This window comes from Hermetia illucens, chromosome 2 (assembly GCF_905115235.1).
Source record: "Hermetia illucens chromosome 2, iHerIll2.2.curated.20191125, whole genome shotgun sequence".
Lineage (NCBI taxonomy): Eukaryota > Metazoa > Arthropoda > Insecta > Diptera > Stratiomyidae > Hermetia > Hermetia illucens.
The window spans coordinates 163,027,713-163,045,951 of record NC_051850.1 but is presented as its reverse complement, the minus strand read 5'-3'; the positions used below and the strand labels follow the sequence as shown (position 1 = coordinate 163,045,951).

Below are 18,239 nucleotides of genomic sequence, written 5' to 3'. Positions count from 1 at the left end.
ACATAGGTTACCGCGATTTACCAATCAGTAAGAAGATCCCATGCCATGAAATACCAGCAGACTAAGACCGCGTCTCTGAAACTTAACATCATGGACCTGAATTTCCATCGAGGAGGGTTAAATTAACGCTGTGATAGGGCAACAAGAGGTCGCAATTATAAAGCAAGAGATCTCGGAACAGTCGATGAAATTATAAACGTTAATACGGACGGTGGAAGAGCCGTCGGAGTATCTAAAGCGGCTACAAAAGGAGGTAATAAAGCTCATCTTGCCAGACATGAAAAGACCCGAAAGTTTTATTCGCGTGCATCCAGCATTATTTTCTTTTTCCACAAGAATCGGTTTTTCCATGTTTCAATTATTTACAACTCCCGATCTTAGGAGTCTCACCTAGGAACTAGACGTAGAAATTTTGTTCCTTGGACCGTCTACAGGACCTGGGAAGGACAATGTTCTCTTGGCGGAGTATGGAACTGAAAAACTACCTCCCCTATTCAATACTAAAATTATCTGCATCGGATTACCATGTAGGCAAGAGATCATAAAAGATAACAAAAATTCACAGGATTAGTGTCCGTTGAGAAGTTAGGGAAACGATTCCTATGTATGTGGTTCATATCAAACACCAGGTAAGTGTGATATTTGAGAGCCAGATTGAAAAAATTCGTATATCCTGTAACATCAATCAGTTAGAGCTCCGGTTCCCAGTTACTCATGTGGATTTATCATGTTGTACTCTAGGCGCCTAGACCCTGCCTTAAACATAAGAGAGGTTCTCTGAGGCACAGTGATGAACTGGACTCAACAGCATGAATCAGTGGCTACTAGCTTCCAAAAAACTTAAAATCAGAGTATGGTCGCACCTAAGAGAGACGCTAATAAAATGAGAATATTGAAAAAATAATTAGAAGAAGCTTTGGAATCGTAAGGATGTGGATGTGCCGAAGTAGGGTTGTTGCAAGCAATAGTACCAATCAGAATTATTCAGTCACCTATCTCTAGGGAAGAGGAGGCCCGAGAGATACAGGAAGATAGATCCCGATACCCAATCAGGTGAAGCTGGCCCGACATCAGCAACGTACCAGGTTGCTCAATAAGTTTTGCGGTTCGATAAGAAAAAAACAATTTTATGGTTCAAAATACATTTTATTATTCAGTATATTCTCCGTAATCCGCGCACGGTTGTTCGCAGTCAACAGAGCCTATTTCAACTTACAAAAACTGTTCCGCTCGAAACATTTCACCATAGGGTCAAAGCTCTTACTGTACAAGACAATGATCTTGCCAGTCCTCATGAGAAGAAACCTCCAAAGAATTTTTGGCCCCCTACATGAGGATGAACGATTTCGTAGCCTACATAACGCCGAAATCTATGAACGACTACATGACCGTCAAGTTGTGAATAAAATCCGGCTCAATAGGCTACAGTGGGCGGGTCACTTAATCCGTATGGATGAAAATGATCCAGCCCGGAAAGTCTATAAGGGCAATATCTATGGTAGAAAAAGAAGACGCGGCAGACCCTGCCTGAGGTGGAGCGTTGACGTAGGTCAGGACACAAGACAGCTTTTAGGGATATCGAATTGATGGACGTCGGCGCAAAACTGGGATGTCTGGAGTTCCTTATTAGGGCAGGCCTAGACCGGATACCGGTTGTTGCGCCGTTGGTGATGACGATGATAGTCTCCGTAAACATCAATACTCTTGTTCCAACGAGATTCGAATTTATGAATTTCATCTCTGAAGTAAGAATCTGGAAGGGGTGCAAAATACGCTTCCACAGCTGTTATGACCTCATCATTTGATAAAAAACGCTTACCGCACAGGAACTTTTTTTAGGTCTGGAAGCAGAAGGAAGTTACTAAGGGTCAAATCTGGTGAGTACGATGGATGCTCCGACAATTCGAACTTGAATTCATGGATTTTAGCCATTGTCAAAATGCTCTTGTGACACTGTGCATTGTTCTGATGAAAAAGAATTTTTTCTTCTACAAACCGGGCCTATTTTCACGAATTTCATGACTGCTGGTCTAAAAGGTTACAATAATATTCAGAATGTATCCATTGTGTGTAAACTGGTAAAGTTTGCAAGTAATTCACCAACGAAATTCCTTTCGCATTGCAAAAAAACTGGATTTCTGGACACGAACTCGTTTTGGAACCGAAGAACCAGGTTCACACCATTCTTTAGCCTCTTGTTTTGATTCAAGATTATGGTATAGACACATGTCCCATCCATAGTGATGAATTGATGCACAAAATCCACTTTATCCTTTCGAGAACGCTCTAAATGTTGCTGAGGAAGTCGCAATCGAATGTGTTTTTGTTCCATTGTTAGCGAATGCGGCAACCATTGTGAACACAGCTTTCTGAAACCCAATACTTCAGTCGAATTATTGCTTACACCGCCCAATGAGATGCCCAGGGCCTGTACTAAATCTCCTTCAGTCATTCGACGATTTTCAATACCCTATCCTGTATTTTTTTCTACAATTTCTGGTGTTGTTGCTTTTTTTGGACGTCCTTGACGTGGATCGTCTTCAAGGCTTGTATGACCATGTTTAAATTCAGCAACCCATCTTTCTACTATATTAATTGAAGGTGAAGAGTCCTTATACACTTTCAACATTCGTTCATAAATTTTCTTTGCTTTTAAACCTTCCAAAAACAAAAATTGAATCACTGCACGATATGTGATTTTTTTCCATTGTAAAAAATACTGTGACAAGTCGATACTAAATGACTTGTAAACAAAGAATGAATTGACAGATTGAAATGAAACTTCACATACGTTATATATATAAAGAGGGTACCAACATAACTAAACAATTTAGCCTAGTAGCAACGCCCTCTCTTATCGAACCGCAAAACTTATTGAACAACCTAGTACAGGAACAACTGGAGGTTGCCATGTTTACAGTTCACAAGGACTCCGCTTATCTCTAAAGGGGATACAGTTTTGTAATTTTTAATTATTGAAGATGAATTTATATAAAGATCTTGAAACTTTTCGATCAGCCCTCGTATCTTGCGATCAAAATGAAATTAGATAATGCTTGAGGCCAATCTTTACACAAGTCCTGTTTAAAGAATGATACAAGGCGGATGCAGGTCATCTGTCGCCTGGCTGCAGTGAGCTTTTTCGGAATACCACGAAATGATAGTACCTGTATCTGTAAGTCGAGACTAAATTACGTTCCTCTGTTTCGTTAAACCATTTTTCTGTTGATACCTCAGATTTCTATCAGAACTAAATTCCTAAATGTTACTTTTGGCAGTTTTATATTAACGTTTGTTGGCATTGATTCCTCACGCTAATATTCTATTTTTTGGGCCAATGGTTCTCGAAAGGTAGATGTAATATTCTTTTAACTATAATACATACAGGAGCTCTAATTAATAGGATCGAAATAGGCACATATATTTTGTTTAGCGAAAAATTAAAACAAATATAGTTGCTAATGCTAAATAATCGCTTTCGTACGTAAGCAATCTAATTGAATACACGAAACTATTTACGAATACCACCCAATGAATCTAATGCAATTAATTTTGGTGCTTTAGGATCTCTTGTACAATCAACGGCGGCCTTTTCAAAGTCACATTAATTACTATTTTGGTTGGTCCTCCGACCCACACAATGGAATTGACTCCTCTGGCACTTGTGTCGATAATTTACAATGGAATTGTTATACAAACTTGTAAATTAACCATTCTCTGTTGGCAAGTTCAGCACAGGATCAAGTAAAATTAATCACAGAGATGTGCTCCTAGACTGTCGGATATCATTTAACTTCAGGCTTTGCTCTGCTTCAATTTCAGCCACAATACTATTTTCGACAAAAATATGCATAGACATTTCAATAGAGCTTTTTGTAGAATGTGACCCGCCCCCATTTCCAATTCCTCTAATGGATGTCGACCCATGTGACACTGAATGCTAGATGTGCGGATGCGAATGTGATGCCACTGACATCGAATAGGGACCGATGTCTTCATTTTTAATGTCCAGTGAATCGTAAAGAGGGAATTCACAGCACAGGATAAATTTCAATGCCGACGGGACCTCCATATAAATCGAAGGAGGTATTGGGATTAAAGGCGATGTTGATGCTTTGTATTTTCGATACTCTAGTAAGCTGAAATGAAAAAAGGATACGTGTTAATAATGATGATAGTTTTTTCGTGATATGTTTTCGTAAAAGTACATGCATGCATGAGCTTTAAATTTCTGCTTTAAAGTTGGAACGGAACTGCTAATGGTAATCCTTCCAGAGAAAATATCCTTGCATTCAAAGGAGAAGCGCAACACCTTCTCTCATCCCCACTCATACTTTCAAAGATAGATTAAGCTTCAATATATGGTACTAATTTTGTGTTGCCGCAGCCTTGAATGCGAGGAGTACATACATAACTATTCTAAGCAACTTATACACTCCGGAATCCTGCTATGACGCCACTACAAATTCCCACGATTTGTTCCAAACGAATTCACATAAAAGAAAATAGTTGGCAAGGATTTTCATGGACTTGAATGATAACTCATTTCATCTGTTAGAAAAATTTGGAGGCAACCTTCTCAATTATGCCTTTCGGTGAAGTCACTGAGGACTTTGACCTAGGAATGCATTTATTGTGAAAGGATATATGTATATGGTCTTTGGAACTTTTTGCATTGTAGCTACTCCATAAAGCTAAAAAAATGGCGAAACTGACCCTGAAGGTCCACCGGCAAATATTGAAGCTCCATTGAAAATATAGTAAAGTTCGCTGGTTTTTCGGCTTTTTTAACATTTTGTGGTTGTTTGAAGTAGCAAGTGAATTAATTAATATTGATATAAGTCTTCAGCTATCATTCTTCCAATGGGTTTCGAAAACCCAGTTACTCAGTAGTATCCACGGCTTTGCGACTTATGCAACATTTCTTTTGCCTTGTCCAGAGACAATCTGACGGGAGAATGCATTTAATGGCATGCAATGTTCTTGGCGGTCAAAGGGTAGTATAGGTCCCAGGACAAAACGTGGATTGGTATCCACGATGGAGCCGACGAGACGAGGTCGAAACCCTGTCCCAATATAGGGCTGATGTAACAGCGTTACAAGAGATGCGCTGGACAGGGATCGGTTTCCTGGACAAGAGTCACTACACAATATATAATAGTGGCCATCCAGTAAACCATGTTCTCGGAGTAGGTTTCTTAGTCAACCATAAAATGAAACCCTTCTCTGCGCTTTCGAGGGAAATTTAGAAATATAAACCTCATCAACGTTCACGTCCCTACAGAGGAGACCGCAGAATCGGCGAAGGATACCGAGGCGGTTGAGCGGACCCTCGAAGCCTGTCCCAAGTATGATACTAAGTATGAATCATACTTGGAGATTTCAACAGTCAAGTAGGGACGGAGCCCGTATTCAGGCGATACATCGGCTCCCGCTGTTTACATCAGGATACCAATGATAACGGAAAGCGATCCACAAACATACGTGGGCCTCTCCAGACGGGACCACTTTCAACCAAATTGACCACGTACTGATCAAACGCCGCCACCTCTCAACCATCATGAATGTGAGAACATATAGGGAGTCAATATAGACTCGGATCACTATCTCGTTTTCATAGTGCTTTAGGCTCGATTTACAACACCACCTACAATCCCCTCTGACAATCAGGTGAGAGTGAATACCGAAGCCATTCACAACACAGCCCTTCGTAACACCTATAAAGAGGAAATGGTTGCCGCAATAACCCAAGCTAACAGATGTCCTGGAAATGAAGCATCAACAAATGAGCATAAATACGGCCACAAATATACTTGGCCCCAGCCGCGAAAAGAGTCGAAACGGCTGGTTCAACGATGAATGTAAGTTAGTAACGGAACGGCAGAATGCTGCATATCGAGTAATGTTGCACTCTCAAAAAACGCGGGTACGCACAGGGACCTACCAACAACTTCGTGGTCGGAGAAGCGACTTCACAGACGGAAAAACGAAGCCTGGGAGAACCAGCAAGTCTGTGAACTCGAAAAGTACGGGAAGCAACCGCACCAGGCGCGGAAATTACACCAACAAGTCAGCAGGATGAAGCCTTATACACCTCGATGTTCATCCTGCCGAGACAAGGCGGGAAATCTGATTTGCGTGAGAATGGGCATATTGCAGCGATGGGTTGAGTATTTTGATGAACTGCACACCAACCAAAATTTTAGCGAGTTGAAGGTCCCTCCAACTGAAGACGTCGGACAAATGCAGCCACCACTAAGCATAGTAGAAATAGTCCGCACAATCCACCGGCTTAAAAACCATAAGTCGCCAGGAGCTGATGGAATTACAGCCGAATTAGTTAAATATGGAGGCGACCAATTACACCAAGGGATTCATCAATTGATGCCCAAAGTGAGGGACGACTGGCAAAGAGGCATTATCTGTCTCATACATAAAGAGGGAGATTTCACATAGTGCAGCAATTATAGAGGTATCATGTTGCTGAGTACCATCTATAAGATATTCTCCACTATCTTGCTAGGCCGGATAGCCCCATACGCCCAGAACATCATTGGCCCATACCAAAGAGGCTTCATTCCAGGCAAATCAGCAACAGATCAGATTTTCTCTCTATGGCAAGCGATGCAAAACTGTTGAAATATGGCCATTAGTTGCACCATCTTTTCATCGACTTTAAAGGCGCCTATAATAAATAGCATGGTGGAGGTAAAACTGTACACGGTCATGAGAGAATTCGGTATTCCGACAAAATTGATAGGACTGGCTAATCTGACCCTGCCCAATGTGGTCCAGGTAAAAGCAACATGATCGAATCGTACTGATCAAACGAAAACAATAAATAATAATTTCTCCTATCTAGGGTCGAAAATCACAACCGATAACAGTTATGACGATGAAATCCGCGCACGGTTGTTGGCAGCCAATAGAGCCTTACAAAAACTATTCCGCTAAATGAGGATGGATGAGCGATACCACGACTGTCTGGTTGTGAATAAAATCTGGCTGAACAAGTTGCGCTGGGCGGCTCGCCTAATCTGTAGGGATGAGAATGATCCTGTGGCACAGCATGTGGTTAATACGACAGACAGATGCCACCACCGATGCTCTCCGTGGCGTTTTCGGACTCACCACGAAAGAGGGAATCCAACGGTGGAAGATTAGTTCTTGGAGTCGCCTTTTCATTGCCGACGTATTTAGATTGTTTTTTTTTTTTTCAATTTTAACTGCATTGTTTTTTCCAATTTTTCCAATTAAATTAACGATATTATTGTTAGTTAAAAATATGAATAAAATGTTTTAATTAAAGTCAGCTATCGCCAAGGCGAAGAAGGATGACACAGTGCTTCAGAGCCTCAAATCCAACCCCAAATACAAAATTTCGGGAGTTGCCCATCTGCAGCTCGAACCTCTCTCTCTGCTGCGAGTACTCGGAAAAGGGACCCCGGCCATACATTTCGGCCACCTTTCGCAAGGAAGTATTCCACGCACGAATTAGCGCATTCAGGCATCAGGACGACAAATCGGCTGGTCACCGAAAAATACTTCTGGTCCTCCATGAATAAGGACGTCAATTCCTGGGCCAAAGAGTGCATCGCATGCCAGAAGTGTAAGGTCACCAGGCATGTAAGAAAAGAAGTAGGTTCATTCCCATGCACTACCAAACGATTCCATATAATACACCTCGACATTGTAGGCCCTTTGCGAGACTCAATCTTGTGCCGAAGCCGTCTGTCGAGTGTGGATCCCTCGCTTTGGTGTCCCTGCAGTGATTATTACTGATCAGGGAATGCAATTTGAGTCCACCCTTTTTTTCAGAGTTAGGCAAACTCCTGGAATTCAAACGCCAGCGGACTACTGCATACAATCCAATGGGATGCTAGAGCGTTGGCACCGGACGCTGAAATCGGCCATTATGGCCCGCGACGATTCGTCCTGGACTCAAGTCTTGCTTCTCGTCCAACTTGGCCTCCGAACAACCCGCCGAGAGGAATTCGCTGCCAGCCCCGCAGAGCTGGTAAATGGAGAGAACCCAAGGCTCCCAAGTGACCCAGTCTTCGACAAGAGATCGGGTCTCATAGACTCTGAATTGCTGCGTCTGCTGAGAGACAACCTCCACCACCTTAAGCCTACACCTCCCACTCGACACACATCCGCACCTGCCTGCGCTCCCGAAGAGTTAGACACGGGCACGCACGGCCTGGTCAGGACCGATGCTGGCCGGAAGCCGCTGCAGCCTCCATACGAAGGCCCGTATTGTGTTCTCGAGCGGGGAGAACATTCCTTTCAGCTCGAAATCAGGGGACACAAAAAGGCTGTATTCTTGTCCAGGCTGAAGCCCGTTTTCGCCCCAAAGCAACGTTCGCTTCCCCGAATGATAGGGAACGCAGTTCCGGCTTCGGTCGCTGAAACCCCTAGGCTTCATCTGGGGGTGGAGTGATGTGGCACAGCAGGGTTGGCAACATTCCAATTTATTTCGAATGTTGTTAATACGACAGACAGATGCCACCACCGGTGTTTTCTGTGACGTTTTCGAACTCGCCACGAGGGGAGGAATCGAACGGTGACAAAATTAGTTCATCGAGTCGCAGTTTCATCGCTGTCGTATTTACATTGTTTTCCCCCAATTTTATATACATTGTCTTTTTCCAATTATTCCAGTTAATTTAACGATATTATTGTTAATTAATGTTTTAATTAAAATCAAGCCCGGAAAGTGTGTAAAGGCAATATCTAGGGTAGAAAAAGAAGACGAGGCGGAACCAGCCTCAGATACATCATCATCACCAACGGCGCAACAACCGGTATCCGGTCTAGGCCTGCCTTAATAAGGAACTCCAGACAACCCGGTTTTGCGCCGAGGTCCACCAATTCGATATCCCTAAAAGCTGTCTGGCGTCCTGACCCACGCCATCGCTCCATCTTAGGCAGGGTCTGCCTCGTCTTCTTTTTCTACCATAGATATTGCCCTTATAGACTTTCCGGGTGGGATTATCCTCATTCATACGGATTGAGTGACCCGCCCACCGTAACCTATTGAGCCGGATTTTATCCACAACCGGACGGTCATGGTATCGCTCATAGATTTCGTCATTGTGTAGGCTACGGAATCGTCCATCCTCATGTAAGGGGCCAAAAATTCTTCGGAAGATTCTTCTCTCGAACGCGGCCAAGAGTTCGCAATTTTTCTTCTTAAGAACCAAAGTTTCCGAGGAATACATGAGGACTGGCAAGATCATAGTCTTATACAGTAAGAGCTTTGACCCTATGGTGAGACGTTTCGAGCGGAACAGTTTTTGTAAGCTGAAATAGGCTCTGTTGGCTGACAACAACCGTGCGCGGATTTCATCACCGTAGTTGTTATCGGTTGTAATTTTCGACCCTAGATAGGAGAAATTGTCAACGGTCTCAGAGTTGTATTCTCCTATCCTTATTCTTCTTCGTGTTTGTGTTTGACCAGTGCGGTTTGATGTTGTTGGTTGATTCATCTTCGGTGCTGACGTTGCCACCATATATTTTGTCTTGCCTTCATTGATGTGCAGCCCAAAATCTCGCGCCGCCTGCTCGATCTGGATGAAGGCAGTTTGTACGTTTTGGGTGGTTCTTCCCATGATGTCGATATCGTCAGCATAGGCCAGTAGTTGGGTGGACTTGAAGAGGATCGTACCTCTTGCATTTACCTCAGCATCACAGATCACTTTCTCGAGGGCCAAATTAAAGAGGACGCGTGATAGGGCATCCCCTTGTCCCAGACTGTTGTTGATGTTGAATGGTCTTGAGAGTGATCCTGCTGCTTTTATCTAGCCTTGCACGTTGGTCAGGGTCAGCCTAGTCAGTCTTATCAATTTCGTCGGGATACCGAATTCTCTCACAGCTGTGTACAGTTTTACCCTGTCTATGCTGATAGGCGGCTTTAAAGTCGATGAAGAGATGGTGCAACTGATGTCCATATTCCAACAGTTTTTCCATCGCTTGCTGCAGAGAGAAAATCTGATCTGTTGCTGATTTGCCTGGAGTGAAGCCTCTTTGGTATGGGCCAATGATGTTCTGGGCGTATGGGGTTATCCGGCCTAGCAAGATAGTGGAGAATATCTTATAGATGGTACTCAGCAACGTGATACCTCTATAATTGCTGCACTGCGTGGTATCTCCCTTTTTATGTATGAGACAGATAATGCTTCGTTGCCAATCGTCAGGCATTGATTCGCTGTCCCATACCTTGAGCACAATTTGATGAACCACTTGGTGTAACTGGTCGCCTCCATATTTAACCAATTCGGCTGTAATTCCATCGGCTCCTGGCGACTTATTATTTTAAGCCGATGAATTGCACGGACTGTTTCTCCTAAACTTGGTGGTGGCAGTATTTGTCCGTCGTCTTCAGTTGGCGAGACCTCCAACTCGCCGATGTTCTGGTTGTTCAGTAGCTCATCAAAGTACTCAACCCATCGCTCCAATATGCCCATTCTGTCGGAAATCAGATTTCCCTCTTTGTTTCGGCAGGATGAACATCGAGGTGTATAAGGCTTCATCCTGCTGACTTGTTGGTAAAACTTCCGCGCTTGGTGCGATTGCTCCCTGTACTTTTCTAGTTCACAGACTTGTTGGTTCTCCCAGGCTTCCTTTTTCCGTCTGCGAAGTCGCTTCTCCGCTCGACGGAGTTCGTGATAAGTCTCTGCGCGTGCCCGAGTTCTTTGAGAGTGCAACATTACTCGATATGCAGCATTCTTCCGTTCCGTTGCTAGCTTACATTCATCGTCAAATCAGCCGTTCCGACTCCTTTTGCGGCTGGGGTCAAGTATGTTTGTGGCCGTATCCATGATAACGTTCTTCAGGTGATTGTGAAGATCATTTGTTGATGCTTCATCTCCAGCGGTTATTGCGGCATCCATTTCCCTCTTATAGGTGTCGCGGAGGGTTGTGTTGTGGATGGCTTCAGTGTTCACTCTCACCTGATTATCAGAGGGGATTCTAGGTGGTATTGCTATTCGAGCTCGGAGCACCATGCCTACAAGATAGTGATCCGAGTCTATATTGGCCCCCCTATATGTTCTGACATTCATCAAGGCTGAGAAGTGGCGGCGTTCGATCAACACGTGGTCAATTTGGTTGAAAGTGGTCCCGTCTGGAGAGGCCCACGTATGTTTGTGGACCGCTTTCAGCGCAAACCAGGTACTTCCAACAACCATTTCGTGTGACCCTGCTAATTGAATAGTCCGCAGTCCGTTATCATTTGTTTTTTCGTGTAAGCTATGGGAGCCAACGTATCGCCTGAATACGGGCTCCTTCCCTAGCCTCAGATACAGCGATGGCGTAATCAGGACGCCAGACAGCTTTTAAGAATATCTAATTGGTGAACTTCGCCGCAAAACCGCGGTGTCTGGAATTCCTTACTAAGGCAGTCTAAACCGGATACCGGTTGCTGTGCCGTTTATGTTGATGATGAATTGCGGCACTAAGGACCCGAGTTTTACTGTTCCACGAGTGTGTATGTCTTCCGCTAGTTTTTTGTATTGTATAGGTCAAATGACACGTAAATTTTTGGATTTAGGTTTCATCATCATCATCAACGGCGCAACAACCGGTATCCGGTCTAGGCCTGCCTTAATAAGGAACTCCAGACATCCCGGTTTTGCGCCGAGGTCCACCAATTCGATATCCCTAAAAGCTGTCTGGCGTCCTGGCCCACGCCATCGCTCCATCTTAGGCAGGGTCTGCCTCGTCTTCTTTTCCTACCATAGATATTGCCCTTATAGACTTTCCGGGTGGGATCATCTTCATCCATACGGATTAAGTGACCCGCCCACCGTAACCTATTGAGCCGGATTTTATCCACAACCGGACGGTCATGGTATCGCTCATAGATTTCGTCATTGTGTAGGCTACGGAATCGTCCATCCTCATGTAGGGGGCCAAAAATTCTTCGGAGGATTCTTCTCTCGAACGCGGCCAAGAGTTCGCAATTTTTCTTGCTAAGAACCCAAGTTTCCGAGGAATACATGAGGACTGGCAAGATCATAGTCTTGTACAGTAAGAGCTTTGACCCTATGGTGAGACGTTTCGAGCGGAACAGTTTCTGTAAGCTGAAATAGGCTCTGTTGGCTGACAACAACCGTGCGCGGATTTCATCATCATAGTTGTTATCGGTTGTGATTTTCGACCCTAGATAGGAGAAATTGTCAACGGTCTCAAAGTTGTATTCCCCTATCCTTATTCTTGTTCGTGCTTGTGTTTGACCAGTGCGGTTTGATGTTGTTGGTTGATTCGTCTTCGGTGCTGACGTTGCCACCATGTATTTTGTCTTGCCTTCATTGATGTGCAGCCCAAGATCTCGCGCCGCCTGCTCGATCTGGATGAAGGCAGTTTGAACGTCTCGGGTGGTTCTTCCCATGATGTCGATATCGTCAGCATAGGCCAGTAGTTGGGTGGACTTGAAGAGGATCGTACCTCTTGCATTCACCTCAGCATCACGGATCACCTTCTCGAGGGCCAGGTTAAAGAGGACGCATGATAGCGCATCCCCTTGTCGTAGACCGTTGTTGATGTCGAATGGTCTTGAGAGTGATCCTGCTGCTTTTATGTGGCCTCGCACATTGGTCAGGGTCAGCCTAGTCAGTCTTATTAATTTCGTCGGGATACCGAATTCCCTCATGGCCGTGTACAGTTTTACCCTGGCTATGCTATCATAGGCGGCTTTAAAGTCGATGAACAGATGGTGCAACTGTTGTCCATATTCCAACAGTTTTTCCATCGCCTGCCGCAGAGAGAAAATCTGATCTGTTGCTGATTTGCCTGGAGTGAAGCCTCTTTGGTATGGGCCAATGATGTTCTGGGCGTATGGGGCTATCCGGCCTAGCAAGATAGTGGAGAATATCTTATAGATGGTACTCAGCAACGTGATACCTCTATAATTGCTGCACTGTGTGATATCTCCCTTTTTATGTATGAGACAGATTAAGCCTCGCTGCCAATCGTCAGGCATTGATTCGCTGTCCCATACCTTGAGCACAAGTTGATGAACCACTTGGTGCAACTGGTCGCCTCCATATTTAACCAATTCGGCTGTAATTCCATCGGCTCCTGGCGACTTATGGTTTTTTAGCCGATGAATTGCACGGACTGTTTCTCCTAAACTTGGTGGTGGCAGTATTTGTCCGTCGTCTTCAGTTGGCGGGACCTCCAACTCGCCGATGTTCTGGTTGTTCAGTAGCTCATCAAAGTACTCAACCCATCGCTCTAATATGCCCATTCTGTCGGAAATCAGATTTCCCTCTTTGTCTCGGCAGGATGAGCATCGAGGTTTGTGAGGGACAAAAGGGTTTAAGAGGACCTCCCCATATTCTCGAGCCTGGTTAGCACAGAAACGTATAAGCGTATATTGACTCGACACTTCAGTGGAGCTTCAGTCATGGTCAACTTCAGGTTTTTCGGGTAGCTCTACCCTCTTGGTGGACTTCGACCAACTCTGATAGTCCTTGACCCCAATTTCATTCAGTCATTACAAAGAGCGCGCAAATGTTCTCATCATCCTTTAGGTTCGACAAACAATTCTTTAACAATTTTCAACATTGTAGATTGGTCTCCCCTTCCGCAACTGTGCATTCGCCCCATCCTTTTTTAAAGAACTTTTCCCGTGTTCACTATCCTTCTTGACTAGTGCGGAGCCTACTTGTTCCCTTCACTGCAACAACGCTGAATCTTCCTTGATATAAATGTATGCATACTCTTTCCAAGCTCTACAATTATCTGAAAGGCAGCTCAGGCTCCACGGATATTATTTTCTACATTACTTTCCGAAGCGCGAATATTTTCAATTTCCCTTCAGGAGCTCCTTTAACTCTGCGATCTCGACATTATGCCGGTTCTACACTGTATCTCTCTTCTTGGCTTTAAACGTGGAATAACGTATTTACCTTCTTCTCTCTCTGAGAGCAATGCCTAATTGAAAAATCAATCTTTGGTGCATTGTTACTTCAAATTAAATAAATATTGTGGAAAACTCCATTATCTGATATCCATCCCTACACGATCAGTAATTAAGCTATTCCTGGTTCTTAAATCCTTCGAAGAGCTATTTCGCTAGTGTTTATATGCACGATGCAAGTCGCTTCCGAATGAGTTTGAATTGTAATATCAAGGCACGGAAGATATATAGGGAATTATCCAGCATTGGAAAACTTTCCATTTGAAAAAGGAAAACGGAAGTCAGCATTCTCCAGAGAAGGGTAGCTCGTACTTCATTGCAATACACGCCTTTTTTTCTTTAGATCGAGAAACTACCCCACAGGCTGCTTCTAAACCAGAAACGAATGCTATCGTTCATTGCATGTGGATTCACTATACCAAATTCTATTATCAGAAAATGCTCAAAGGCTGGTATCATCACATAATTTTGAAGAAGAAACGAGTCGCCTCCATTCATGCATCGTAAAGTGTACACCCCATTCCATTTATCAAGTGTACAATTACGTTCTGTGGTTGTTTATAACATTCTAAATTTCCGTATATAACTAGATAATTTCCATCAAGGACGAACCTAATCCTCCCACATACATGCCTCCACCAAAAATTATACGTTATTACACACTGTATAGCAGAACTTTGGCATTTTTCCAATTTTCCCAAGCAGTTTGAGTAACTACTTAGTAAATAGTACGAGCGTCGGGGCTTTACAAAAGAATGTTTATTGTGTTCTCAGGCAAATTCAAGGCCAAGGGTTAGTTATGAGGATTTCATTAGGAAACGTTGGAACTTCTCTTAAATCTCTAGACTTACTCTCTGTATCTCTCGTCCGCCAAGCGTTCTTGTAATGAAATTCCCGAAAGGAACAATATGATAAACGTGGTGAATATTGGTGATAAAATTGCCACCCACTCGGCGCCCTCGATAACGTTCAACGATATTACGAATATGCCCCACCAAAGCAGGATTTCACCGAAATAGTTGGGATGCCGGGACAATCGCCAGAGTCCTGTAAAGAGAAAAAAAGGAATTTAAAGAGATGTGTATCCTGATGGATGAGCAAAGAGGCTGCCAGCCATGTACCGTGGGGAGATGTCACCCCGGCAAACGGAAATTGCTTCTAGTCAAGGTCTCCATTTGTAGGTCAACATTGGTACTCACATTGAAAGTAAAAGGTATCACAGTGGCATGGCGCTAACAATTTGCTGTTTTTATGGCGAATCTCGGTGAATGCATGCACGCTTTCTAAAAAAGGAAATTACACATGAGTGGAGTCGATTCAGTGTACTGGAGAATGAGCACTTTCTATTGCAACAGCATTGCCTGGACTACATCGCCTAAGTGGCACCACCATGATTATGTGTGGGAGCAAGTGCATGCACTTTTAATTTAAGGCTGGCCTACTCCATGGAGAACACTGCCATATATTATACATGCATTCCTTGCCTCCAATTGGGTCAGCTTGGTAACTAACTTCATTTTCATTTGCTAGACATATGAGCAGTAAAAATATACTACAGCAATAAATTGTCCACGATATAGCAAGCTTCTGGTTTTATGAGCAGTAGATTTGAATGAACCATATATAGGACAATGTCTGTTCATGCAGATACATATATGATCTACTGGATGTATCTAGCAAAACGGACGGCATATATCATAAATATGCGATTAAAACTAAAGCTTTCGTCGCCTGAGCAATTTTCCATTTCATTTTATTGGTGAATAAAATCAAAAGAGCAACCATTTGCGATAATACCACATTTCCATTCAGGCTTCCTACTGTTTTCCCGCAAAAATTCTTCACGTTACATTCTGATGATAGAATGAATAACAGATCTCCTCCCATTGTACATATACGCAACGCTGGGGAGTATCATTCATGTGCAACTTTCGCATGCAAGTTCCCAATTATTTTAATGGAGGGATAATTGCTCTCTAATTTAGCGAAATTGGAGCTGGCTGCCATGAGTGAAATTAAACACCAACTGTGTCTTAAAAAAAGTATAATAGTTACCATTATTGCAAAATTTTCCTTCATTTGCTGGATCCTGGCGGAATGAAAGCTTCTGAAGGTCGGCGTAAGTTTCTGCCAATAATCCCACGATAAACATTCCTGTTCCGGCCAAATCCAACGTCGTCATTGTTTTCGGTGCACTAGGCTGGGAGTGCCTTGGCGAGTTTACAATGATTACGGGCAATGAAACAATGAAGACCCACGTTACCTGTTAAATAAAATTTCGAAAACTTATTCAAAGGTTTTAATTGGATGTTCTAAAATAATCAGGATTGTTTGGAAATCCTGCAGAATAACGACGTCCCTAATGAAATTATGTAACTTAAAGTTGTGAAACAATGCAACTGAGAATCTTGTAGCGAAATTATGCTAAGCCATTAAGAAATCTGTTGTATTATATTTTTGTTTTATTTGATACCCCACATGACTATATTTGATGACAAAAAAATTTACACCCTCCTTTTGCATGTATGAGGACCTCCCCTCTTGAATTCGACGTAAAAGGATGTAAACTCACTGTATGCGTGAGTGTTCACAGTTCCCACCTTTTCACCAACTTTGGTGTCAATCGCTATAAACGTCTCCGAGAAAAATGCGTGCACGGACAGACATACAGACAGACAGATAGACAGACAGTAAACCTGTAGGTCACTGATTCGACTGGTGTAGCGGTGATATGGGCGTGCGGCCATCAAGCCACACAATGTAGCATGGATCAGACGGTTAGTGGCATTGTGTGGGCAAAAATAAGCGGTATATTCGTATATAGCTGTTACGCCACCCCGAACCTCACACTGCCTGAGTTTGAAGACCTGTTAGACTATGTTGTTAGCGTTGATGTTGATAGCGGCGAAATGCACCGGTGACTGTGACAGGTCAAAATGTTGCAGAAAATGTGGGGGAGAAGGCCATATGTTCACGGAATGCAAGGCTGAGCCTGAATGCATGCTCTGCAAGGAAAAAAAGGGCGTCAACTGTCGGCACGTTGCAGGCAGCAGCAGATGCCCAATGTTTAGGCGAGCCTTGAATGCAGTAAAAAAATGAGGTTGATACAAATCAACCTCAACCACTGCGAGGCAGCGCAAGACCTTCTCTCGCAGACTATCTATGAGAAGGGAATCGAAGCTGCCATAATCAGCGAGCCCTATATGGGCGTGTGGAAATCATTCCATTCAAGAAGTGATGGAGTTTCCAGAAGTTGGATTAGTCAGGGCAAAAATAGCTGGTATCTATATATATATAGTTGCTATGCTCCACCAAGCGCGACGATAACAGAATTCGAAGGAATGCTAGGTATGCTAGTCTCGGATGCAAGAAGTCGAAACCCCAAGATCATAGCTGGTGATTTCAACGCGTGGGCCGTTGATTGGGGCAGTCGCACTACGAACGCCAGGGGCCGTATCCGCTCGAGGCTTTCGCGGAGCTAGATTTGGTGCTTGCCAACACGGGAAACGTTTCCACTTTTCGTGGGACAGGGTCGGGCTCAATAGTCGATCTGACATATGTGAGTACCACATTGGCGAGGAGAATGGCATGGTTTGTCGGTGAGCATTATACTCACAGCGACCACCAGGCGATTTTCCTCCAGATCGAATATGGGCCATGCGTCGATGCGTGTTCCCGTGAGGCTGGAAACCGGGGTTGGTCGGTGAAAGGGCTTGAGGAGGATGCATTCATAGAGATGCTATTGGGAGGCCAAAGTCCCGGTGGTGCGACTACGCAAAAGGTAGAGCAAATGATGGGACGCATAACAAGAGCATGCGACGCTGCTATGCCGAGGCGACGAGTTCTCGCAAAAAGGCGCTCAAACTATTGGTGGAATGAAGAGATCGCGGTGTTACGGGATGCATGTTTTCGTGCTAGAAGGATCTGCCAACGATCTGGAGCAAGACCAGACTTCGACGAGAAACGGCTAGCATATGTGAACCTTCGAGGTAAGCTTAAGCAGGCTATACGGACCAGCAAGCGAGAATGCTTCAAGGAGCTTTGCACAGAGGCAGACCAAAGCCCCTGGGGAACAGCGTACAGGATAGTTATGAAGAAGATGAGAGGGCGAACACCACAATTGACCTGCCCGCATCTTCTGCTTGATATCGTGACGGCGCTCTTCCCCCCGGATAAAGGGGAGCGCAAACAACACAAGCGAGCACTCGACGTCTCCACCATACCTGCGGTAACTGAGGAGGAACTTACGCAAATTTGCCGGAGAATTGGTGATAACAAAGCACCCGGTCTGGATGCTGTTCCCAATAGAGCCCTT

The 18,239-nt window shown here is 44.0% G+C and overlaps 1 protein-coding gene across 1 annotated transcript in view; it reads right to left on the bottom strand.

The window, feature by feature from the left end:
* Window positions 1-2,895: 2,895 nt before the first annotated feature.
* LOC119648885 overlaps window positions 2,896-18,239 on the bottom strand; it is a 31,359-nt gene continuing 16,015 nt past the window's right edge. Inside the window, exons 3-5 of the mRNA XM_038050781.1 lie at window positions 15,980-16,187; window positions 14,776-14,971; window positions 2,896-4,139 (exon numbers count right to left, since the gene is read on the bottom strand). Of these exons, the coding sequence (XP_037906709.1) occupies window positions 3,941-4,139; window positions 14,776-14,971; window positions 15,980-16,187 (603 nt within the window). The 3' untranslated portion in view covers window positions 2,896-3,940. The remainder of the gene's footprint in view (window positions 4,140-14,775; window positions 14,972-15,979; window positions 16,188-18,239) is intronic.